The 26,119-nt window shown below is 40.5% G+C and overlaps 1 protein-coding gene across 1 annotated transcript in view; it reads left to right on the top strand.

The window, feature by feature from the left end:
- Positions 1–26,119, top strand: part of PCNX2 (pecanex homolog 2 (Drosophila)) — a 153,489-nt gene that overhangs the window by 122,610 nt on the left and 4,760 nt on the right. Inside the window, exons 26-32 of the mRNA XM_019472707.1 lie at positions 5,505–5,758; positions 10,086–10,319; positions 12,337–12,440; positions 19,967–20,111; positions 21,309–21,539; positions 21,889–22,163; positions 23,192–23,376. Coding sequence (XP_019328252.1) covers positions 5,505–5,758; positions 10,086–10,319; positions 12,337–12,440; positions 19,967–20,111; positions 21,309–21,539; positions 21,889–22,163; positions 23,192–23,376 — 1,428 coding nt within the window. The remainder of the gene's footprint in view (positions 1–5,504; positions 5,759–10,085; positions 10,320–12,336; positions 12,441–19,966; positions 20,112–21,308; positions 21,540–21,888; positions 22,164–23,191; positions 23,377–26,119) is intronic.

The following is a 26,119-nucleotide window of genomic DNA, read 5'->3' as shown; positions in this document are numbered from 1 at the left end:
TTTCTGTAACACAGACTAGAATAAGTATTTGATGTCTTTTTTCCCTTTCCTCCCTGCCACAATTTTATATGTATAGATGAGCACACTGGAGAAGACTTCTGGAAGGAAGGAAAATGTTGTTAGATGCACTGCAACCTTTTTATTGAGAAAATGTCTTTACCAGAAACAAAATGTTGCGTCTTGCATTGCATTCCAAAAGAGGTGACATGAGAGGTTTTCGTGGTATTTGGTAGCTGCAAGTTTAACAGCCAACATCCTTAGAGAACGCTTTCTTCCACCTGGGCTTCCATAATGTGTCTCTGTGGACCAAGAAAAGGAAAGGTTTCTGAGGAGAGGGGATGCCTGTTATTAGAGCAACTGATCTGGTTTGAAAACCAGACTATTTTTCAGGCATATAAGTGCCTGAAGCAGCTGAAAACCAAACCACAGTTTTATAACTAACAGCTTTGATGTTTGAGGAATTGGTACTGGTTTTTAAGTCCTGAGATTTTTCTTTGAAACAACCTGAGACTGTCAGAGCCTATAAATTACTGTTCTTAATCCCAATTCCATCAAGGAAAAGAGCAGGAAGGAGCCAAAACAGTTGCTGGTTTCCAGGACGTGTCCAGTTCTGGGGTTCATGAATTTCCATTTGGGAGCTCAGTTCACTCCTTTTTGAAGTATTTGTTTTTCTGTGTTTCTAGAGCTATATCTGATGCTTGTTTCAGGAGAGGATGGCCTTTCAATGGCTATAATTATGCTCTTTGTGCTGCTTCTGGATGATAACTTGCTGCTTATTAAGCTGCTATCCTGAGCAGGAAAGAAGTGGGTCGGGTGAGAAGGAGCCTTATCCATCAGAATTTGGGAATACTCAGATTTGCAGCAGAGCTTGGTGGAGCAGAGTCAGATATTTCCACTGTAATGCATTTATTTGTAAAATATTCATGTGAATGATTTTGCCAAATAAATGGTGAGCAACCAGGCATGTTTGTGGAGCTGTCAGTGAAGAGACCTCTCGTGACCTACAAAAGGAGTTACCCTGGGCTTCAGTTCATCTTCATGGCTCCCATCTCCATATCCAGCTCCATCTCTCAGACTTAACACCTAGTTAAATCCCCTAGTCCAATACTGGTGGTTGGGGTCACAGAGTTTAAAGCTTGAAGTGCCTAGTGCAGGAGAGTGATTTATGATCATCTTAACGTCTTTGGGGTGGGGTTAGTGCATGAGCCCTGTGAGCCCTTTCTATGTACATTTGCACGCTAGTTGCTTATTATATGTCAGCAATCCTTAGTGCTCAAAGGTATCGCTATCTTCAGCCACAATAATTAGTTCCCATTCTGAACGTGCTGTTAAACTGAAGTGTTTTATGGAAATTAAAACTGCTTCTAGACGTATGTGGTTGTGTTACGGGATTTTCTTTCTGGCCCTTCAGAACTGAAAAATGCTTTTCTTTTCACTCACTGAGTTTTCAAAATGAAATTCAAAACCACACTTCGATTTCAGCCTTAAATTCTAGAAGGGTGGGTGGTCATTAATTTAGGTGTATTTTATGTATCCTCTTGAAATGAGATTACAGTCTTCAGTTTCAATTTTCTTATTTCCATTTATGTCAAATCACTCTGGCAGAGCACAAGTCAGTCCTCAAATCCTGATGCATCAGGAATATAGAAAGAGCTCCAAGTTCTCACCCTGGTTTTCTCCTGAGCTCTCGTAGATTGACCTTGCTTTGTTCAGCTGGCACGTGTTTTTGCATTGATGGATTTTTGGCAACCATCCAGTGTTAGATATCTTACAAATGAATCGGTCTCATCTGTACTAGCAAAGGTCACAGTGAATGACTAAGCTTGAGCGAAGAGGGAGAACTTATTTTCTTTCTACCGCAGAAAGAAATGGGAAAAAAAAATTGTTTTCCCTCAGATTTTAAAATGACTAATTACCAGTGAAAACATTTTCCTGTATTTTAATATTTAATGGTACTACACTTAATTATATTGCAGAACTGAAGTGCACGCTCTGCTCCCTGCTCTTTGTTTTTATGAATAATTCTGAGTTGCTTGAACTTGATAATTTTTTGAGAAGCAATATAAAAATTGTCATTTTAATCATCAGCGTATAACATAGACACAAAAGTTTAGGGTCGCCCTTCTGTAAAAGATGCACACAAACGCTTAACTTCATTTACTGTCACTTGTTCCTTTTGGCTCAATGCATAAAGCTGAGCACATGGTCTTAGTCTTTGCAGTACCAGTGTCTAGAGTAATGAACCAAAAAAGGATTGATGTAGGCACTGGTAATATGAAATTTCTCAGTAACATGCAAATCTGTGGCATTGAAGTCCAGCCAGTGCATTATGGATTAAAGTAAGACTCAATTAAAGATGAGAGAAAAATACTGGCAGCCGTTCTAGAACTGATTGCAAGAACTGGGGGGGAACCAACATGTTCTTGAGCATCAAGCCTGCATTTTGTCTGTGCAGACTTGAGGCCTTTACTAGATGTCATTTGGAAATATTAATCAGCAGCATGATGATAGGAATAGGGATTTGGTGTTTTGTCAGAGCGCTTGCCACGGCTCAAGTTATACCTTTAAACTTAACAGGGATACCCCAGAGGCTCGGCAAGCAGTCAAGACACCAAATCCTCAAGGTGATAGTACCCGAGTCCATCAAACAGCTTTTGTTAAGTAAGTGCATGTTTGCCAGATGTTGACAGAGCATAGCCCTGATTTCATTCTTTGGAATAAATCTGCAAAATGACCACATGAGCTCCTTTGGTTGGTTCCCAGAGCTTTTGTAATAACATGATACCAGTTAGAATGTCTCTCGCTCCCCAAGTTCAACGTTGATTGCATCCACTGTAGTATAATTTTCACTTTAGTTGATTAAACTTACCTAGCAAAGATGACTTGGAGACATTTTTACCTGTCAAATTAGCTGAGAATGCAAATAGTTGTTCTGGCTGCTGCTTCTGTTTGTTACGCATGCAATGACAGCTTCCCTCAAACATTGAGGGTCTCTTGAATTCACTTATTACTTGCCTTGCCAGCCTCTTCAGTCCCTATATTTTACAAAATATATGGCTTAAGAAAACTAGTAATTACAGAGTCTCCAGTAATAATATTTCAAATTTATTAATAGAGATAATACAGAAAGCACACAGAAACAGCCAGCATTACATAGGAATGAAATGTGATATTTCCATACCAAAAGAGAAAAAAAATAATTTAAGAATAGAGTTACATAGACTGAGCAAAGCCATCTTTAATTCCCGTAGTTGTAAGGAAGTTGATCAGTGGCAGTTGTTTGTTAGGCTTGTGTTTTTCATCGCTTATAAACATTTGGCAATACTTAATTTAGCACCTGGGATGAAGAGGTATCTTCTCTTAAATTCAGTTCAATACTGACAGACCATTAACCTTTAAAAAATAAACATAATAGCAATAGTAACAGCACCAGCATGGAGTAGTTATTTTACTCTTTTCAAGCTATGTACAAAGGAATATGCCTTTCCCTACTTCAGTTTGAGTACGATGTCTTTTGACTTGACTTCGGAAAAGCATCCACTGACCCAGAGCAGTTGCTGGTTTTTTGCTGTTGAGCAATAAGTGTTAATTCATGTAGAAATCTGTGAAATATGAAGCAGAAGCAGTCCAGTTCATGTCCAGTCCAACTGGAAATGTCAGTTTGATAGGTCATGTTTTGTACTTTGTGGCAGTCTTGAAAGGAAAGATGTTTATATTTGGGTTACTTGAAGACATTTAATGATTTGTCGTATTGTGTATCGCTGAAGTCCAAGGAGGAACACACATCAGTGTGTGAACAACACTGGGTGTACGCAGTGTAAGTTTTCACTTACAGAAAACTGAACGGAGAACACTGGAATATACTGGATCTTTTTTCCCCCCCTATCTTTTAGGGCTACAATCCCATTTTTTTTCTCACACGTTTCCTTCAGATCTTTCTATTCGTCTGTTTTTCTTGTATGTTTTTGCTCGCTGGATAATTTTAGAAGGTGTACAGGCAAAAAAAGAGAAGGTGATAACCAGTACTTTAACATATTTTGTTATATTTTGAAAGGCTTTTCTTGGTGTGGAGAGAGGATTATTCTGGGTGCTACTTCTATCGGTACAAGCTAAAGGTCCTCAGTTTGCTGACCAGACAGTTGTGATGGAACTGGCGTAGTCAGCTGAGGGCACAGCAACTGTCATGACGCTCCACAGAAAGGCCTTTGGGATGCTGCCTTGCTCCAGGCTCTCTTTCGGGGTGCTGGCAAGCTGCAGGGGTTTAGAGCTGACGCTATATTCTTTCCCAGTCCAATGTTCAGATGATGAACGTAGCCAACTTCTCCCATTTACAGTGACAGAACGGAACAGGTCTGTTGGTCCTGGCAGGGGGGGTTCATAGCTGTTGAACTGCAGCGCAGTGTCTAGCACCTTCCTCTCCTATCGATTCCGTTTGGAAGCTGATGGAGCCAGCTCTCTCGTGGGGTGATACTGAACCACTGGCGGAAGGCCCGTGTGAGGCATATGTGTAACTTGCATCATAGGAGATGATGGCCTTGAAAGAAGGTTTATGTACAAATTCAGTGGAGAGTAAGTTCAGCAACAGCCCACAGAGAGTAAATTTAAAAAAAAATCCATGCATCAAGAATATATAACTCATATATTTTGAGAACAGTGGGGGGAGCACGTGGGTGTCCACCTTGGTTTTGATTTGTAGTGCCCTACATGGTGTAGAGATCACATTTTCATAGATTCCAAATCCCGAAGGGCTCAGCTTGACCTTCTGGTGTGCACAGCACAGGCCAGAAATGCAGAGTCTGCAGAGCAGATATGTTATTGTTTCTGCATCTGCCTCATAACTTCTTTTTGAGTTAACATCTCTTTTTCAGGAAGATTTACTCTATTTTGATCTAAAGCCTGTGTAATAGGCTAATTAGAAAGCTGTTCTGTCCTCATGATATACATTAGAGATTCATGATATTCATTAGAGATGTTTGATCCGGAGTAGCTTTTACTCTGGTGGGGGAGAGAACAACCCGTTGGATATTATTTTTGGAACCTGCCTTCCAAGGTAGTTTGCTAAAACCCGGATTTTATAAGTGGTCTGACACACTGTAAAATCTTTGTTTGTATCCTGTATGTTATTTGAAGAAGCAGGCTGAGACTTGGTTCAATTTGCTTAATGTGCCTGATGGAGCGAGACTCTTTAGTGTTGCTTCCTGGTGAGTTTTTATTAAGGCAGAAGCTGTGGTCTGTAGTTTAGCTCAGCTCAGAACCAAATGCCTAGAATGTTAGATCGGGCCCTTTTGGCTTTTATAGGTAATAGTAAATAAATAACGTACAGCTCTTTATTTGCTACTGCGCGTGGATCAATTGGCACATCTTAATTTGTTGCCATACCTCTTTCTATTAGATTTTTGCTAAGTGCGTAGAGCCTTCAATCATACTTTTTCAGCTTGGAAGAAGTAATTTGTTTCCTCCTCCCCCAATAACTGGCAGCATACTCTCTTTTTCTCACTGCCAAGGGACATATTGCCAGCAGAGAGAAGTGGAAGCTATAACAGAAGGAGATGAAGACAATGAAGGCTGCTGCTGTTGTAAGCCCGGGCACTTGCCTCACTTGTTATCATGTAATGCAGCCTTTAACCTCCGATGGCTGACATGGGAAATAACACGAACCCAGTACATCCTGGAAGGATATAGCATCATTGATAACAACGCTGCAACAATGCTGCAAGTGTTCGATCTGCGGAGAATACTTATCAGATACTATATAAAGGTAAACTCTTCGGTAAAGTGGACTATTTTCCTAGGCAGGTTTGTCCAAAAGAACGAATGCTGGCTGTGTATTAGAAATAGTGTTAGAAGTTTTTGGCTTTATATTTATTTATTTGCACTACCGGCAGTCAGACTGACTTGATGTTAGATAGGGATGATTAATTCATATCTCCCTCTGCTACATTTGATTCTGACCACTTATACTTACAGTTAGTACAGAAAATTGCTGGCATGCTTAAGCAGAAATCAAGAAGGTGAGTTAACATCCTCTAGCAATAAAGTCAGAGGAAGCATTCTTACAAAGCAAAACTTCACTGACAGTTTGTTATTTCTTCTTGACTTGGCCTTTCCACTGTTTTTTCTGGCAAAAAAAAAAGATCAACAAGCATAAAGTTCTTGGGAAATCTCTGAAGAGCTGTTTCTCAAATAAACTTTTTTAGTAGTGCAAACCTCCTTCTTACCTGCTGCTTTACATATATACTACAACACATTTGAAGTTGTTTTATTCCATTGATTATAGCAATTCATTTGCATCACTTCTATATTTGCACCGTTACTAAGATCACAATGACCACACAGATATTAATTTGTCAAAATAATTGAGCCTTATAGTCTAGCAAGACATCTTCATCCTTTGCCAAAGCCTTTCCAGTCCAGCAAATTAAGAAATCGCTGAGCTTTATTGCCTTCTGCTGAAGCAACAAGAACCAAATGCTGCCTCCTGTGCCATTGGTACTGCCATGAAGCCACTCACTAAAGCTCCTAACCACCCCTGACATCTCCTTTCTACTTACATCTCTGCAATTGTAAAAATCCTGTCAACCTGAGAGAGAGACCTGTTGTAAATAAATTAATCACCTTTTTTTGCAAGTGAGCCAATGCAGTTAAAACAAGATCATTGCCTCACAAAGCTGCTTTGATTATGCAGTCGATTACTTTGTAAAATGCAGACTGGGATTTCATAAATAATTTTACAGGCAGTAGGGCCTGGTAACCAACCTGCTTTGTTTAATTAACTAATTAGAAACAAAACTGCATGTGAGCATGACTTTTTCATTTTAGAAGTGGGTTTTGTGGCTATAAATTAAACTGTTTCTAAGCAATGTATCTAAACTAAAAAAACCAAAAAAAACCCAACCCCCTTCTTTAAACTGAAGTGAATATGTTGCTACAATTGCTTCACTTTACTTTAAAAGGTAACCTGAATCACCTGAACATGAACTGACGCAAGCTGATATATGACTCCGCTTTTGATGGCAAACGAGACTGAAAAAAATCCCAGTCTAAGCTGCAATCAAATCAGCAGCTTATTAGTTTAAAGCAGTGAAGAATGTGCTTTGTAAACTGGAACTTTTTTAGTGCCTTCAAGTCAACTAATACGTAGAGGACTTGTGGAATGTGTGAGGTTCATCACATGGGAAGTAAAACTTAACTGAAAGGTAGTTTAGGGCTTCTGGTTCTGGACATACCTGAGAAGCAGCTGACACAGGTAAGGTGGCTTAGACAAGCGCTTGTCCCCTATGATACAGGTGTGGTTAATTGATCCTGTTTTGAGTAAAAGGGAGGTGGGTTAAGCGATCTCCACCTGTTTTGAGTAAAAGGGAGGTGGGTTAAGTGATCTCCATGCTACTGAGGCATGCTGTGGCTCCATCTCCACAGTATGCAGACTTTGTTATGTCCACCACCTATGGCTTTGAAGGTGTGAAAATCAACTCCCTTTGGTTGTATGTAGTTGAGCGAGTACTGTAACGCTGCGTTTACAGATCTTCATTCTTAGAAAGGTGTCAGTCCTTTAATCTACTTCCCTTCTTCGGGAAGGATGAACAGAAGATAATAATACCTGTTGGCAGCTTTGATATTAGCCTGGGCTGGGGCTCCCTTCAGCAAAGGGAGAGCACGCTCAGGAGATCCTTCTTTAGAATGACACTTCCCAAAAGAAAGCTATATAGAGGTTTTCTTCTCCTGTTCTTCAAGCTATTAGTTTCCTCCATAAACAGGAGCTTTGATAAGACTTGGTAAAATCCTTAGTTACAGCCTCCGAAGGTGAGAAGATTCTATTATGTATCAGATCAGCTATCATCCTGTTTATTTAGTACTTACCTCCAGATAAACAGTATCAGAAGCAGAGGTGAGAATTCATTCTTTCCCCAGCTCTTTCTTATGGGGGAATCGTGAGCTGTCAAGACCCTGCGCAATTTCGCTGTGAACATTTTAAAGCCCTGCCACTTTCTTTTTAATGGCGTAGGAAAGTAATTGTAAGAAGAACTCTAGCTAATGCAGTATTCAGGTCACATAAATCACAAACTCAGAAAACAGACTGGAGTTTTGGCAGCAACTGCGCTTCCATTGCACTGAGCATTTGGAGTGCTTCTAGTTTATTCTTTGTAGCTTACAATATTTTAAATATTTACCGTATTATTTCTGAATTGCCATATAGCTGAGGATGTACTTGTGCACAAAACATATCTAGGAAGAGCTGCTAAGAGCAGAATTTAATTAGGTGGCAGAAGTCTTTGCTGTTTCTATGTCTGATTGCGAGTCTGATTTTTTTTTCCCCCAGCTGAATCTGCTTCTTTGTAAACACAGGTGAGAGTAACAAAAAAGGCAAATTGTATTTTGAAGATCAACACAGAAAATGTATGCTTTGTTTCAGTTCTCCTATCCTTCAAGAATAATTACCATATTGGTCTTTTAAACAATGAGTTGCACTGAGCATCTTATTCCTAATGTATTTATTTCATTTGCAGTTTCATTGACAGCCTAGAAAGGCCCATATTTCTTCTTATAAAAGGATTTTTATTCTCCACAAATAAAGTGGGTCAGCTCCTGTAGCCCTTCTGCATATGTTTTGAAATCATTTCCTGCTCAACTACTGTGATATTTTTCCCTTGTGCCTCCTCCATCTCTTCTCAATATATTCTTATTTAAACGTCTCTTAGTATTCAAGAAGTCTGCATTCGCCGAGTGCTGTGTTTTCAGTTCTGTTGTTTCTGCGTGAATCTTTTTTAAAGAGTGTATTGTTCTCCACATGCCAAGAAATTAAGGGTCCATCCTTAGTCTGTATCTGTCTGACTTGTCTTTTTCCTCTGGAGCTTGCTTTTCCTCATGCTTGTGTATTTTTGGGCAATTTGAAAGATAAACTGTGGAGGGCATCTGGGATTTTTAAAAGGGCTGGTGGTGCTTCTGTCTTTGTTAATCCATCATATTCTCATTTTATACATGTATTTGCTTAATAATATTTCCATTGCACGGGTAAAGTAGAACTACATCATCCTCAGTCATGTTCACTTGCCCCTCGTTTGCTTTGGAATTCAATTCTAAATGAATATCTTTTATTAAAACAAAAATTATAATCATGAAACATTATAATGGGACTTTCCAGCTGATGCCACTTTCCTTTGCAGCACTGGAACTTCTCCTTAAGTTTCATATTCTTTTGCAAATATGCTCTAAATTTGGTTCGGATAGATTATTTTATTTTATTTATTATTATTTTAATGGCTCCAGACACAACAGTTAGAAGAACTTAAACTTAGAAACCAAGGCACAGATATGAGATACGAGTCTTGCTGCTTTCTAGTATTTCTGCATTTGGCAAAAGAGCTCCTGCTGAATGCTGCTCCTCCTTCAGTGCTTTAAATGCAAACTCAGCTACATCAGTTATCAGCTTCTTAACCCGACACATAAGAAATAATCCATTATTCTTTACTGGCCTCATCGACAAATAATAAAAATAGCGTTGCTACTAAATGCAGAGAAGAAACAGCAATTAAAACAGGGGGTTTCAGACTTGTGTTGTACACATCTGTCACATGTCACCTTTGTGGTTAAATCGTGGTGGAACTGTTTGCTAAAGAATTAGGAAAGCTTCGTCCCCCAGAAAAAGGAAGTCCACGGAGGAAAGAGAGTCCTATTTTGAGCATGTGACCATCTACTACTATTTTCTCAAAATATGCCTGAACTTTTATCGATATCACCTTCTTGGTGATAGACTCTAGAACCCCACTAATATTCAGTAATCAACTTGTTTGAATGCTGGAACTCTGTATTCTTATCATAGTCTATTGTTTGTATTAATTTTCCTATAAGGCAGAAGGATATTAAAAATATTACTTCTTTTTCTGTTGTCTGCTATTTAGATATCAATTATTATTGCCTTTATAACTTGAACAGTTTTGTGAAGCAATGATGCCAAGCTGTAAAAAAGAGGAAAAATATATACCATTATGGGTAGTTAGGGTGGTCCTATTTGATTTATTTTCTTCTGTGTAAAATATATCTGCTTTAGTCAGAGACAGTGACTAACGTTTGCACATTTTTGTCAACAGAGTATAATATACTTTACAGCAAGTTCTCCCAAAATCCTTGACTGGATAAAAGACGAATCCATCCAAAAGATACTGCAGCCTTATGCAAAGTGGCATTATATTGAACGTGACCTTGCAATGTTTAACATTAACATAGACGAAGATTATGTTCCGTGTCTCCAAGGAATAACAAGAGCTAGTTTCTGCAGTGTTTATCTGGACTGGATTCAGTTCTGCGCTAGAAAAAGGGTGGAGGTAAGCTTGCTTTTTTTTTTTAGTAATAGTAATTTTAATTCTTGGGATAGGAGTTAAATGATGCATGGTTACTCTTTTGCTTGCTCAGGATTAATACAATAAAATTTATTTCATTTAAGCAGTCAGATTTAACATAAAAGGAAAATATATGTTTTGTGGAATGGAAAAAACGTATTTTGGAGACCACCCTTGTGCAAAAACTAAGTTTTAAGGAGGTTTAGTCTTTGAACACAGAACCAATTCCTTATTGTGCACACTTCCAATACCGTTATTTTCATCATGTCTAAAAAGCATGGATACAATAAGTGTTCGCAGAAGTAATGCTGGAGCAGGCTCTGTTCAGGGACTGTCATCATTCCTTCAGTGTTAGCAGTGTTTGGGTACCCTTTCCAAACATTTGCCTGTGTTTGGGTACAGTCTTCAAATGGTAGAGAAGTACATAACAAACTCAGTGCTAGTATACGTCACTTCTAAGAGCTCATAATTCAAGTGTGAACCGTGCCACAAAACCGTGTGAAATTACCTCGCAGCTCTAGAAGGTCAAGGGCAGGCTTACAGCTACGCATTCACGTGCTTTGAGCCACTAAGATTACTGATGGTCAGCAATCATTTGTCAGAAATGCACTACTGTATTTCCATAGAACGCTCAAAATAGCCCAGAGGGAGAATACAGTTTCAAACGAGCATATTCCCTTGGTTTAATTTTCTGATTATTGCTGATAATGGCAAAAAACGAGAAGTGTATTTTTCCTGGCCACCACACGCTGTTATCTGTGCACTTTTCATTCAGGATCACTGAGTGCACATCCCATTTGCTATCACTGACCTTAGCTGGCGTAACATCGCTGAATCTTAATGTTTCTTCTCCACTTCAGTTCCTTCTCATGTCTCTAACCCTGAATACCATTCCACCAGTTCCCCTGCACATCATTACATCGATACTGTTTTCCTTGAATTGTCCTCTGAGCCTTCCCCACCATCTCCTCCTACGGGGAATATTTCATCTCTTCTCTTTCCCATCTCCAGGTCTCAGCTCCCAAGTTCTGACACACAAAGAATTGCACGTTGCAGGGAAAGCCACTGTTAAATGATGCCTTTTCACTTGTTATGTGGCTGAGACTTTCAAATAGAATAATAGATTTAGGGATGACCAATAGACTTGAAACTTTTCAGAGTTAGACTTAAAAGGCCTGCACTAGTGTGCACACACACGTTTGTGTATTTTTTACATCTTCTTCTTTTACCTCTGTTTTTGTAATTCACTAACTATATAGAGGTAAAGTTCATGTGGGAGTTAGAGTCAAAGAAGGCTGTAAGAAATCACCCATTGCATGGACAGAAATAATAGTCTGTATTCCCCTAAAGATTCACATTCATGAGGGGTTGCTTCAGTTTTTCCTCCTGCTTGATAGCAAGGTTTTCTTTGCAAAAACTTCAGTAAAGAAACTCTCCCGAGCTAGTAAATGTCAATGAAATGTTTTGACTGCTTGTTAAAATGTGAGGTCAGTGTCATCAATGGTATACAATTTAGATATATATTGTTATTCACTAAAAGTGTGTTCCCCTAAATTTTTCCAAATAGATTGTTCTTCTGGAATCTGGGGGGGGAGTTTCATATGCATTGTGTCCCATGAAAAGGGGTTTGGCTGCCTCCAGTTGCAGTGTGTCTCAGCAATAAGGAATCCACTCTGGTTTAGAATGTTAGATCTGGAAAAACAAACAAACAAACCAACCAACCCACAACCCCACCACCACCACAAAAGCTCCCCTCCCTTGGGATCTCGCCACCTGAGATTGAAATGTTCTGTTTCTAGCCAGTGGGCAAAATAAGCTTGCACTTTGCAGAAAGCCTCTGATGGCAATGATCTTCCTCTTGTTCTATTTAATTGCAAAGAATGTTTTTGCGTGTAGGTCCAGCTACAAGCAAATTTTATGAATGTTACCATTTATAGTATTGCAGTGCTTTTAAAGGCGGTATTTGCATCTGGAATAACATGCTATTCTTAAAACCTTGTAGCACCTGGACAGCGATGAGGATTCTCCTCTAGTGACGCTTTCCTTTGCCTTGTGCATACTGGGTCGAAGAGCTTTGGGAACTGCAGCTCACAATATGGCCATCAGGTAATTTTTAGGAATTCTTTTTCCTCATTTTAAAGCAAAGACCTGTTTGTCTTTTTTCACTTCATGTGGAATCTCAGCAGAAGAGTAGATAAAGACAAAGTCTCTTTCCTCCATAAAATAACTTGTTTTCTGCCATTCCTGGACATCTTTTACTTTGGTAGTTTGCTTAGTAACTAATATCAGTCTTTATTTCATAGGGCAAAGCAGAATTTTGCATTGAAAGAATAGGCACCAATAGTTATTGCTTGTGTTCACACATGCCTGGCCTGGCTACTGTAATGCTGGCTTCCTCCAGAAGGGGAAGAAACTTCTAAGTACTCTCATATCTAGTTAGCTAAATAATAATAAATCCATAAGGGTCCTGTATTCCTCAGGGGTGTATTCCGTGTTCCTTGTGCCACTTCATTCTGGTGATCGAGAAAGGGAGAACCTGGCATCTCTTGAGAGCGCAGCTTTGTCTGTTCTCAGTCTACCTTACTCATTCATTCATTCATTCATTCATTCAAAACAGTCCTTCCTAGAAAGTCTGGTTAATTAAAATATGCTTGGTTAAGTTTATTTCTGGATATGCTCTTCACGTTACATTTTCCTTAAGGATTCTTCCATTTTCACTAGGAGTTCTGAGTTGTTTGGGTCTTATCAAGTACCATTTATGCTGTGCTAAGTGTTCAGCCTGAGTAATTAATTTTACAGATAAGGCATTTTATTAATGAAATAATCTTTACTTTATTAAAGTCTAAATTCTCTTCTAATTTTAGATTTTTATTAGATGTATTTGAACTCCCTGTGTTCACAAGAGTTTAGTAACAGTAGAGAAGATTAGTAAATACACAGTCTCTAAGTGACCTTGCTGTATTGGCACAAAACTGTGAATAAAGCTAGCTAGCCCTCTATCAACACGGTCCTTAGAGAGGATTTGTCTTACTAACAAGCAAACAAAGACTGCATGTGCGATTTTGAATGCGTTTTCTGTTATAAGATAAAACAGTCCTTTAAATATTCATTCTAGCTTTGTTATCTGTTGAGTCGTTTGTAACGTCTGTTTTTACGTCTTCCTCTTTCAGTCACACAAAATGTTCAAGGCCCACATGCCTTATTTCTTGGTGTGCTGCTTCTTTCTGCTTTCTAAAGTGTCTCTTTCATCACCTCTTTTCTACTAGTCTTTGCACATTCCCTTCCTGTAGTATTCTTCTGGGTTGAGTTTCCTCTCCCTCTATTTCTATGCACTTGAATGAGTGTGATGTTTAGTAAGTCATCGATATTTCTAAAATTGCCCTATTTTTTTGATGATCCAAATTTTAGAGTTTGGGGACATGATAGAAAAGTTGATGTGCATTTATGGCTGGTTTTTTTTTTTTTTGAGAAAAGATTAAAGTGAGTTTGATGTGGGGCTGCAATGGATATGTCACAGCAATATTAGAAATGCATCTAAAAATATCACAAAGGCTTCCTAAAACTGTCATCACATTGAATGTACTTTCCACAGGATCTTAAAATCTTCATTACAATGTTTTGGCACTAGTACAGATACAATAACATGTCACCTATTTTTATTGGCTCACATGGTCAGTGGCTAACGGAAAGAGATAATATTATCAGAGACTTTCCAAAGCTTAACATGGAAAGTATGAATGTTGAGAATAATTATTTGCAAAGTCTTCTGTAAAGATTTTAATAATAGTTGCAGGAGTCAGCTATACCATGTCTTTTTAAAATCTGGAAAATTACCAATTAACCAAATTAGTTTCTCTCTTTCGGGGAGTGGATGCTCCATACTCAAAAATACTTTTCTTGGGGAGAAAAGGTCTGTAGAAGGGGAAGAAATGCAGTAGTCATATGCACTGCACAGCTCTATCCCTGTTTTTCTGAATCCATTCTGTATAATCCTGTATCTTTAAGTCCCGATTTTCTTTTTATTAAGAAAGTGCTCCAGGGCAGTATTGAATCATGGTATTTTTTTAAAATTTATTTTGTGACATAAAAGGGATTAAGTGGAAGCTTCTGTCAGTATCTTTTTCAGTGCTACTTCACAAAAGCTTTCGCTAGAAAAGTTTCACTGGGAAAAACCGTGTCACTTACCCAGCAGGTTAAATTACATTTAATACATTTCAACTGTCAGAAAGATTTTTTTTTTGGGGGGGGGAAAGAATCTGAGTAGCACAATTCAAGTGATAAATTGCTACAGCTACAAAACATGACTTTAGCTTGGTGAAACATATTTATTCTTGTCTTAAAGAATTTATACATTTACTTTAATTGACAAAAACAGTTTAGTAGAAATTATTAACTAAGGAGCAAGGTGGGTACGCTACCCCCTGACATCAAGGCCTTTATCAACAAAAATCCCCCAAATACATTCACTTCAAGCACAGAGGGCAGTTCTTACTGTACCTACAGTGTTTACTGCTTCACACAGATCTTCACAACTTAGGTAAACACAAAGAAGCAGTAAGTCAGCGAGACTCTGATAGGAATGCAATTATATGGCATGCCAGGGGAAGAAGACTTTGTCCAACACGTGCAACGCTGCTGAGGCCAGAAGGAGATGTTCCCAAGGATTAACTTTAGGCACTGAAGGCAGGTCTCCCTCCCCTCTCTCTTGTGTTTGATGGAGATACAGCAGCTCTTATGGAGGGTGATTTAGAGCGTTTTTGCTGGTCCTCGCCCCCAGCTCTCAGGCTGTTGCAGGTCTGCATTCAGTCAGATGGGGGAGAAGTACTTAAGGTCCTCAGAAGCTGGAGGAATTGGTGATGCCTCACAGTCCTTTCCCTTGAAAAGGTGTCATGATATTTTGGGCACCTTCTGGAGCCTACTGGTGCTGAAGAGGGTTTTAGTTTTCTGCAGAGATGGTGTCAGAACAGGCAATCCCACAGCCAGCTGTGTGCACGAGGGGGATGTTCTGCATGTCCAGCTGTTGGGCGCTGGCTCGCTTTGTAAGAGATCAGGGCTCCTAACACATGCTCTGTCACACTCGAATGCTGGACTACAAAAACTTAGACGACTTAGATTACTCTGGTAGGCACTGAGAAATGACCTTGAACTTGATCTCAGGACTTTCTATTAATTCTGGCTGCGAAGCATCTTGTGTACAACATTGCTAGAGGTTTCATGATGAGTTTGAGATGTAATGGCCAGATAGGCATTGTAGTCTTCTCCTCCTCATGCTTATTTCTATGAAGGGTTTCAGGTATGTCCAGCGTGAGCAAACTAGCCAAGAATCTGTGCTCTGTGGTCCATGTTTTGTTTTCGGGGGTAACTGTGCAGGTAGTAGGAAACTTTCTGGACTAAGTCTAGCCCTTGCTGTGTCTGGAGGAGTGTCAGTCATCCAACTGCTGCGCAGAAATAGTAACGCAAAGGTAATGTTACACTGAGCTATGCACTACAGAATTGAGATTCAAGTTTACATTGTGTATGTAAACTATCAATTTGCACTCATTTACACATGATTTTGTCTAATCTATTAATCAGTAAATGTCACTGTGTAAACCAAGACTTTAAATGCTCTTATATAATGTATGTAAATAATTATTCAGTGTACCTGTTCATGTAAATGTCAGTAGAAACCCAACATTAACACTAGATTGCACAATAAATGCATTCATTAAGAAGGCGGAACATTGCTATGCAAATCACTTGCTCTTTTAAACTGTCATTAGGAGGCATCCTGCACAAAATGCAATTTGAAGAATGACATGACATTACCATTCATTTATTCAGAGAGTGATGTGTTCAGGTGTGTATTTGTAAAAAATTACTTAATAATCCTATCCAGCCACTAGACCTACTAGTAAACAAATGTTTAGTATATATTTCAAATTTGGAAAAACAGAAAAATCTCTTGATAAAGCATCTCTCATCAGATAGTTCCAACACTACCATGCCTGGATGCTCAGGTCCCCTGAGCTCCCTCTGGGCGTTATCACTCAGTGTGGACAGAGGGTGACTCCAAGGAACGCCTCTGCCTGGAGGAACCGCTGCTCACACTGAAGCCCAGGGAAGCAGCTGGCTCCGCTTGCCCCTTCCCTCCTGAGCACCACATCACACTGCCCCGCATCTGAGGGGAAAGGGGTGGAGGGCACGGGACATGGCACCACAATGCTGCCGATGGTGCTGCATTGCTAGTGGGAGTTCAAGCGTATAGTGCAGCTTTATGTCTGCCAGAGCAGAGTAGAAGCAGGAGAGAAAAGTTTGACTCTTAGCTCACAACAACAATCATCTAAAACACCAAATTTTGAAGGGCTACCATTGAAAATATTTCATTCAGGTGAGCTATGACATTCAGGTCACTACCAGCTCACAGGCATGCATGTTTCTTTATTCCTTAAACAAATCTACAGTTAACATTGGGAAAGGTTTAATAAACTGCAGACAGAGGATGGGGTTTGGTGTGCAAAATACACACAGATATATTCACCAGCTCATTAGTCTTCATCCGTACTGTTTTCAGGCTTGCATCAAATGCTTTTAGTTTCAGCTGTTGGAGCAACGTAAGGAGTGCAGTAGGAGGGAGTATTTGCTTTGGCTCTGTTGCCCTCCCTCTGGTATTTGTGGTGCTACTTCATCCCCTCCTTTCTGCACGTTCGAGGGGCCGACAGTTCCCACACACCTACTAGTCTTGTTCTAAAATAGCTCGCAGTTGTGACAGCAGCTTTTCGGGTTCCTAGCTCAGAGGGTTAGAAATGTTGCCAGAAATAGTAGTTATGTCTCCTCCTGATTAATGTTGTTTCTTTGGCATGTGAATTTACCTTAACTAGTTTTAAAAATATTTTGAAAGAGCCTGTAACTACAGCAGATTACTAACTGAGGTATGTTAAAACTGGGCCAAGAAAGCAGCGACAACCTTGAGTCAGGCCTGAGATCAAAGCTGTTGGCTTTACAGCTTCCTTATAATCTCATTAGAGTCTTCAGGAGAGAGCATAACAATGGGAAGAATAACAGCAGCTGTATCTTATGTGGATTAAGGGCTGCGTGTTACAGAAGTAATGGCTTGAGATAGTGTCACATTATAGGCAGAATGTACCCAAAAGCCTCATTACGATTGGCAGGAGAGTAAAAGATATCCATGGTTTTGTGAATACAGCAATCTCCTCCAGACCTCTCTGGTGGAAAATACGATATATAAAATAATTGACTCTCTCAGCTTCTCACAACTGCTGCCACCACTGCTTTGCTCCTTGTAGCAGTCTTAAAAATGATCTTAAAAATGCTGGTTAGAGAACTTATTATGCAGAGGGATGAGAAACGGATGAGTCTTCCCTAACTAAGCACAGTGAGAGCTGTACGTGCTTCCCTCCACTGATGCTCAGCTGCAGTTTGCATAGCTGTCCTAGCCCTGGCCTTGCTTTCAGCAGATACTGCTGTTCACAGCAGCCTGTTTAGCATGTGCCGATGTCTATAAGACACTGGTGTGAATGCAAACTCTTTGTCTGCTCTGGTGTTCGGGTTTGGCTCTGAGGGCCTCTAGTGATGTAAAAAACAGTTCTCTCTCCTGCCTACTCCTCCCTTCATCCTAGCCAACTTTTCAGAGCAAATACAGGGGGTGTTACGTGGGGAAATACTATACTACAGATCCTCATTAAGTGCAGAGTTCAGGGTAGTTTTTTCAGTTTCATCCTGGGAAGAATATTTAGATACAGAAGTGTTTTTTCCGGGCAAGGATTTAGCTGTGTGTGCTGGATGTTGTCTAGTGGGTGAGCGAGTGGAAGGACCCTCCCTGATTTCTAGCCTTTTCAAAGGAGATTATAGTCATATATTTCACCACGCTGGCTGCACCCACCATTACCCCCCCTTCCTCCCACCCCCCCCCAATGGTTTATTCTAGGGCTTTCCTAGCTATTAAGCAGGATTTGGGTATGTTACCGTTTTCTAAACTGTGGAGATGATTGAAAGTCAGTGGGGATCAGGACCCGCTCCTTGAAGACACATAATAACTCCCAGTGAAATCAGTGCTTGAATGTTTTGAAGATCTGAGTGTAAGTGCCTGTCTCACATAGGCATGTTTTAATATGTAACTTAGTACTAATAAATGCAAATCAGTTAAGAATTCACAAGAGCTTCCCCGTGCTCTTCATGTTCCCAACAGCGACAGCGGCCCTGCCTTCCTGACTGGCCTTGGTCCCACTGATTAGTTGATTTGTACTACACGGTGCTTTCGTGGAGAAAATTAGTATCCAGCTGTTTTTCTGGTAACAACATATATATCTTTCCATTTTAATTTCTGAAACACGCTACCCAGCAAAGGCAAAATTAGAATGTGTCTGAGCTGAGGATAGGCCAAGCAGTCTCCCAGTCTCTCTTCTCCCTCTCTTGGAGAAGAGAAAAAATTCAAAAGATTTTTTTTCTTTTCCTAAAATAATTAAGAAAGCTCAGTTATGTGGAAAGATTATGCATTCTCTGGAGAAAGCCTGGGTTGTAATGAAAACCGCTAACATCTTAATGCAGCTTCTCCTCAGAGCCTTTACAATCTGAAAAAAATCAACTGTTGTAAGAGTGAGTAAAATCTTGGCAGGTAGCTGAAACCATGTCCTGTGGGTTTGCAAGAGATGCCTGTTTTTAACAGATGGTTCTGTTTCCTTCAATTTCAAGATCGCTTCTTCAGAGCAGCATTAGGACGGCAGTCCTGCTGTATATAAGCATTATACAAGTGGTTGTGGTGTCGTTGTGGGAAGCTCGTGATTCGGGGTGCAGGTTGGAGCTGAAGGCTGGTTGTTTCCCTTCACGAAGCCCTCGTGCAACCATTTCCTAACAACTACTCAATTTTGTACCTTTTACCTCTTGCTTAAATCTCAGGTCCAGACAAACCATCATCCAAGGTCAGGCAGAGCTGGTTACATCTAGTTTCTTATATTAGAAAAAGGAAACCCAGTGCATATTTGCTTTAGGGCTCATTGTTTCAGTATGAAATGCCTCTCATTTGATTCATGCTCTCACCCGGTTTGCTGAACAGTTCCTGAAACTTAGTATTCTTCTTAGTACATCTGGTTTAATGTTCACATCTGGGCTTGAGTTTCATGACAAAAGTCTCAGATTTGCTGAAAATATTTTTTACAGCTGGTTTTGTTTTGTTTTGTTTTTCATTTTTACCTTGCAAGAAGAACTGCTAAGAGTAACAGAGCCAATCAATAAACTTTCAAATGAGGGAGCAGCTTCTGCTGCCTGCACGGGGATTGCAGAGCGGCTGGCGCTCTTTGACCTGGTCTCTTTGGCACAGCCGCAGAGAAGCAGCACCCTGAGGCACCCCGTGACCCAGCCACCCATCCTTAGGACATCCTTTGTTCCAGGTGCCACACTCATTTTGTGGCCAGTCGTTTACAGTGCAAGCAGAAGGAGAACCACCTACCCTGAGGAATGGTTTCTCATTAGACTGACGCGATGCGACCCCTGCTTTATACCCACCGCGGGAGCTCACCCTGCACCGGAGGGCCACCCGTCACTGCGCAGCTCAGCACGTGGCCGGCGGCTGGCAGGGGTCCGCCTTGGTGAGACGGGAATGACTTCTGGGAGTGACTGCTGCCTTTCTCTTGCAGCTTGGACTCTTTTCTTTATGGGCTCCATGCACTGTTCAAAGGAGACTTTCGGATAGCGGCAAAAGATGAGTGGGTCTTTGCAGACATGGATCTATTGCATAAGGTTGTTGCCCCGGCAATCCGAATGTCTCTGAAGCTACACCAGGTAGGGTCTTTTTTTAATTTTTATTTTTAACTTTTACTACTGCGTCTGTTTTCTTAGGGAAACACAGGAAACCTTAGAAACCGTCCGAAGAAAAAAAAAAAAGAGAAGGCAATGGAGTACTCATTGCCTTGTTCTGAGAAACTTCCTTAACCAAAATGGAAAAGCTTGGCGCTTATTTATTTTGCATTCACTTGATCTTCTTTTCTGTACCCCCTAGCTGCCCATTTGAAACCATTCATATTGCAGAGCTTGACCCTGCATTTTTCATCAAAACAAAACTGACGGTCACGCCATGTTTTACTCGCGTGGATACTATAAAGATGGTTTCTAGATTGAAAAGAAATACATTGATTAGACTAATTTCATTGCTAATTTATCCATCCCTTCGTGAATGGCAATACACACGTAACGCTGCCATACGTTAAAAGACACAGCTGAGAGGGGAGTGGTTTGAAGAGTTAGTGTCACGGCTGTTTGTTTGACTATGTCAGGCGGTTTCTGACCCTGTTCTGTTTTCAGTTGTAAAAATCTGGCACACCTCCATTGAAGTTGCTTCAATTTCTTCAGGTCAACCCCTGTATAGCTTGGAGTTGATTTTGTTCTTGCTCTGGCACATTATGATTTAGTATCATATGCTTTTATCACGCATGATATTTATAATTGTTCTGAATGTAACTGAAGTGGAACTGCTGTGAATTAGTATCTGATAATTTGACACAATAATTTTATGAACGTTATCGATGGACGTGTTGCTGCATGACAGCTAAAGTAGTAACGTGATATTGTGGTATCTGCTGATGGATCCCCAGTCTGTGCTTTTGTTCGTGGTTTTTCGTGAATAAAAATAAGGATTTCCACAAGAACTGTGGAATGCCCCAGGTGATTCCAATCTCCCTCTGGCTTACCCAAAAGCTCTGCCTCCTGTGGTTTCCCACTTTATAAAAAGATAAGCTGGCATTCTCCGAGCGTCTTTGTCCAGTGGAGGCATGAGATCAGAACAGGTTACAATAAAACAAAAATCCTACCTTTCTGTATTACTGTTAAATTCATTGTTCTACCTCACCAAAGACGCTGTATCAAATGGCAAGTCACTTAGGGGATCAGCTGGCAACAAAACAGGATTTTGTTTATTGTTAATAGTTTTTGTGTTTTCACAAATATATCTGACTTTTTCAATACTTTTGCCTGTACTACCAGGACCAGTTCACCTGCCCAGATGAGTATGAGGACCCAGCAGTTTTGTATGAAGCAATCCAGTCTTTTGAAGAAAAGGTGGTGATTTGTCACGAAGGGGACCCAGCCTGGCGCAGCGCTGTACTCTCCAACAGAGAGGAGCTGCTAACCCTGAGACACGTGGTAGATGAAGGAGCAGATGAATATAAAGTTATCATGCTCCACAAAAGCTACTTGAGCTTCAAGGTTATCAAGGTACATAAACCATCTTTCTACTATTGCATTAATTTAGGGCTGTGGTAACTAATCTTATTTCTGAGTAATCTGGCCAAAAGGAGAGGTTGATTGTAGTTATCGGAGTAGGGATTGGAGGCTGAAAGAGCTCTCTTCAGTTCACTTCCATTTTGCACCCATGTGTTTGTGTATCTGAAATAACATTCCAGGCTTTACCAGGGAGTAGCTGCAAAAGTTCATAAAACCTGTTGGTGCAAAGACATGAGGTGTTTGCACACGCAGCTACTGCCATTCTACCTAGATCACGTAGTCCTGCATCTTAAGTAGCAAACGTTTTCACACGATCCACATGTTTTTAACCTACCTGTAGGTCAACAAGGAGTGCGTCAGAGGGCTCTGGGCGGGGCAGCAGCAGGAACTGATTTTCTTACGCAATCGTAACCCGGAGAGAGGAAGCATCCAGAACAATAAACAGGTCTTGCGGAACTTAATTAATTCTTCGTGTGATCAGCCACTGGGATATCCAATGTACGTTTCCCCTTTAACCACCTCGTACCTTGGGACACACAGCCAACTGAGGAACATTTGGGGGGGACCTGTCAGTTTGGACAACATTAAAAAGTGGTTCAGATCCAAATGGTTAAGGTAGGTGTTAAATTTTGGCTACGCAGATAGAGACCCTGCAGTCTCACCTCCACTGTATTTTCTGTTAAAAGAGAGTAATTCCATACTGCTATCTACGAGTAAAAAATTAATTGCAAATAACTCAGAATATACAAAAGAGCCCTACAGATATAGTAGAAGGCAAATTCATTAACTCATTCATGGCTTTTACGCAAAGCTTTCTACGTGTTCAACAAGATTCGTTATCAAATCCGTTAGTACTACAGACATTTCCCTTATTCCAGGGGATTTTACTGTTTATGCCTTGTAAATAAGGGTATCTTTTCTGTAACTCAGCGACATCTCAGAACATGAGTAAACGTGTTGGTGGGTTATGCTCTAAAGCTTTGGCAGTACAGATAATCATCCCCAAGTCATTGTTCTTGACCAAAACACATCTAAAAATGTACTTGCTATCCACTGCCCGACTTCCCCTAGGTATGCATAATCAGTACCTGACACATTCCATCTCTCATTCCTACATGCACTGTTCATACAGCAATAACTCACTCGTTTCACTCCCTCCACTTGCCCTATTGCCACGGTGGCTGAGGAGAGGCAGGGGACCATGGAGAGACTATGGGAGCCAGCTTGCATGCTAAGACCTATGCTAAAATGCCAAGATTAAATCTAGTGGCTTAATACGCTACTTTCCCACCATGCAGCTCATTCCCACTGAGCTCCCTCCAGCCCATTCCTCTTCTTTGCTACTTGGTTACCTCATGCAAAAGTTGATCCTTAGAGACCACTGTAACATTAGATAGAGAGTCCTCAGGTCTTGCAGGGCTCCAAAACCACTTAACACAGGCAAGGAAAGATTTGGGTTGTGTCGTATACAATTTTGTTTCAAGTAAGCTTACCACATCGTCATCTTTGTCATCTCATAAAATGTGAAAAGATCTGCAGTGGTATGAGAGAGTACAATTATGCATTTTGAGGGCACCTAACATTGGTGGCACAAATTTTCATGCATAATAAATGGCTGACCATGCGTCTGTTCCTGCAAACAGAATGCGGAAGGACTGCCATGCAGCTCACCACGAGAGAGGTAATGTTGAAGAGGTGGATAGTGGAGGGGGGTCTTCGTCTAGCAGCAATTCCACAGGCAATTCAAGTCAGAGCAGTAGCTCGCAGCCCACCAGAGATGGAACTCCTCAGTTGCAAGCTTCGTCTCAAGAGGTTCACCAGCGTGCAGGTATTTGCACAATTTACTTGGCTTTTTCTGTAGTCTTCTCCTGAGGGGCCGCGTAGGCAGACACTTTTGGGGTGTGCTCATATACAGTGGAAAACTAATTCTAGAAAGAGAGCGCTTTGTCTTTCCTAATGACCAAGCACATGTAGGAGATGGCTTCCTGCTGTTGTTCCAGGTATTTACTGGGAGGGCATAAGACAAATGTGATTCACCAAAGGTTCCACTGTCAAACCCCTTAATGTGTAACTTTTGGAGGTGCCGCTAACAATGCCAGAATGAGAAATACAGATGGGAGGGAGTCTGCATGTGTGATGCAGGGAGCCCGTACCACAATGAACCTGCGCTTATTGTTGGCAGGAAACAGCAGAAGTGAAAGTATGCAAAAATCTTAATTATCATGGAAGGACCATGACAATTTATCTGAGGAATTGGTTTGGCTGTTCAGCAGCGCATGTGGAGAACAAACAAATTGGAAGTAACTTCTTATGTCCATACAGCAGTTACCAGGAGAAAATTAAATGTGGCCAATCATTCTGTCAACTAACAGCTGAGCTCTTCTCATACTAAATTACGGATTCAGCAGCAGTACTTCAGACATATTCACAAGGTAGAACTACTGGCCTTCACATTGGAAATATACGTTATGTTTGGCAGCGGGTCACTGTGAGACCTATCGCTGTGGGATCAGGACTCGTAATGTAAAGCCAATTAACTCAACCTTTCAACAAGTTGTGGTATTACTGTATAAATTAAAGCAGAGAGCTAGAGGGGTACGACACTTGTTTGTTTCCCGTTAGATCATTTTGACCTATCATTAAAGGTAATGGACAGGACTGGAGAAAATCTTGCCCTGAATGTAAATCATGCTGTAAGAATAAAATAAGTGCTGCTTTTAATTGAGTCTAGCGTTAGAGGAATCCCCATGTGCATACTCATAACTTGACACTGCAGTAATCAGAATGGCAAACTTAATTGTAAAATAATGATCCTGAGCATGCCATACAAGAACGAAGGTTAATTGTGAGTTGTTTAAAAGAACGTATTGGCTGCCCAGAAAACCACAATCAAGAGAGAAGGTCACACTTAGTTAAGAAAAGCGACCTGGCTTTGAGGTTAAATGAAGAAATGCACAACAAATGCAAGGAAGTGGAAAATAGCAAATGCAAATTAGTATTCAGTCCTGAGAGACCGTTGATGAGAGAAAGAGAATGAAACAAGGAGAAGTTTCTGGCTAGCACCATTAGGGACAAGAAGATGAAAGTGGGTTTGTGGCTGTTTATTTTTAAAGAATATTAGAAGCAAAAGAAATCCTAACAGTGGACTCGATCCCTCACTATATAGAAAGGCAGAGTTGCCAATAATGTAGAAATGAGAAAAGAAATGTCTGGTTTGTATTGGGAAAAATGCAGATGATCTATTTCTATGATCGGATCATGAAGTAGTTTCTTCCATCCTAACAGCTACAAAGAACATGAAAGAGTGGCTATCAAAGCTATATGCTTAATTGAGCAAATCCAAATGACTCTCATTCAGGAAGGTCTTCAAGAGAGCTGGTTAAAAAGCAAGCTCTGTTTGATTTTTCAGTAAGTATCGGGATGCTAAGGCAATACCAGAGGAGTGGGAAAGAACTTACGCTATGCCTGTTGTTAAAAAAGCGGAATGAATAGGGTGAGCGGGGTAATGCATGTCTGTCAATCTGACTTTGGCTCAGGACACTGTCGACCTACCACGCACAGTCCTAGTGCTCTAATTTAAAAAGGACATTTTTAATTTGGAAGGAGTTCAAAGAAGAGCCAAAAAATGATCAAAGATCTGGGAAATGCATCCTGTAGCGAAAGATTAAGAGCTTTCAAACAATTTATATTGTAAAAGATGCTTTGATCATAGTCTGTGAGTACTTACCTGGGCAACAGAAGGTGACCAAAGACAGTTGATTCAAGCGGACTTGGATATACCAAAGCTAAACAAATTCAGATTTCAAATCAAGTGCACATTTTTAACAGTGAGGGTAAATAAACAGTGAAACAAGTGACTGAGGGTTAAGATGGATTCTCCGTGACTGGAGATATTGGATGCATTTCTTAAAAATAATCACAGTAATTAGTAATACCATACAGGAATTAATTCCAGGAAGTTCTGTGGCCCATGCTATATAGCACAGCAGACTAGATGATCGCAGCAATCCCTTCCAGACTCATAATCTATGAATCAAGTGCATTTCATGTTTTCATATTTCATTTTGCAGCCTGGTGCCACCGAGTCTGCAAAATGCAATGAAAGCCCTATATAAAAGTGCGACCAAAATCGGGAGCGTTGGAAATGTGTGGGGTTCTCCCCCAAAGTGTCCTTATTTCATGACGCAGTTTATAGAACAGCCTTTGTTTCCTAAGTGTTTTCAAGGACAGAGTTATTTATGTGTAGACACGGGTGGTCTCCTGTCCAATGCTCTAACCACTGCATTTGGGATGAATATAGAATACTTTTGGACAGGGGTCAGCTTGGCAGTTTAAATCACAAACAGATGTTTGGCCACGTTAGCCCCTGCGCAAACTTAACACACCACAGCCCCTCTGTTCTTAATTCCAGTCAGTCCCTTTTATTTAAAAAGGGTAACACATTAAAATAACCATCAGATGTAGAAACCAAAGCACTTAAACAAAACCCCGGAGTCTGAAGAAGCTGAATCCCTGCGGAGGCCAGACGTGCGCACGGCTGCCGGGGCGAAAGCCCGGCCTGCACCCCCTCA

Source organism: Aptenodytes forsteri, unplaced genomic scaffold (genome assembly GCF_000699145.1).
Source record: "Aptenodytes forsteri isolate BGI_AS27 unplaced genomic scaffold, ASM69914v1 Scaffold132, whole genome shotgun sequence".
Classification (NCBI taxonomy): Eukaryota; Metazoa; Chordata; class Aves; order Sphenisciformes; family Spheniscidae; genus Aptenodytes; species Aptenodytes forsteri.
Note: the sequence above shows the minus strand (reverse complement) of the source record. Positions and strands in the feature narration are given on the sequence as shown.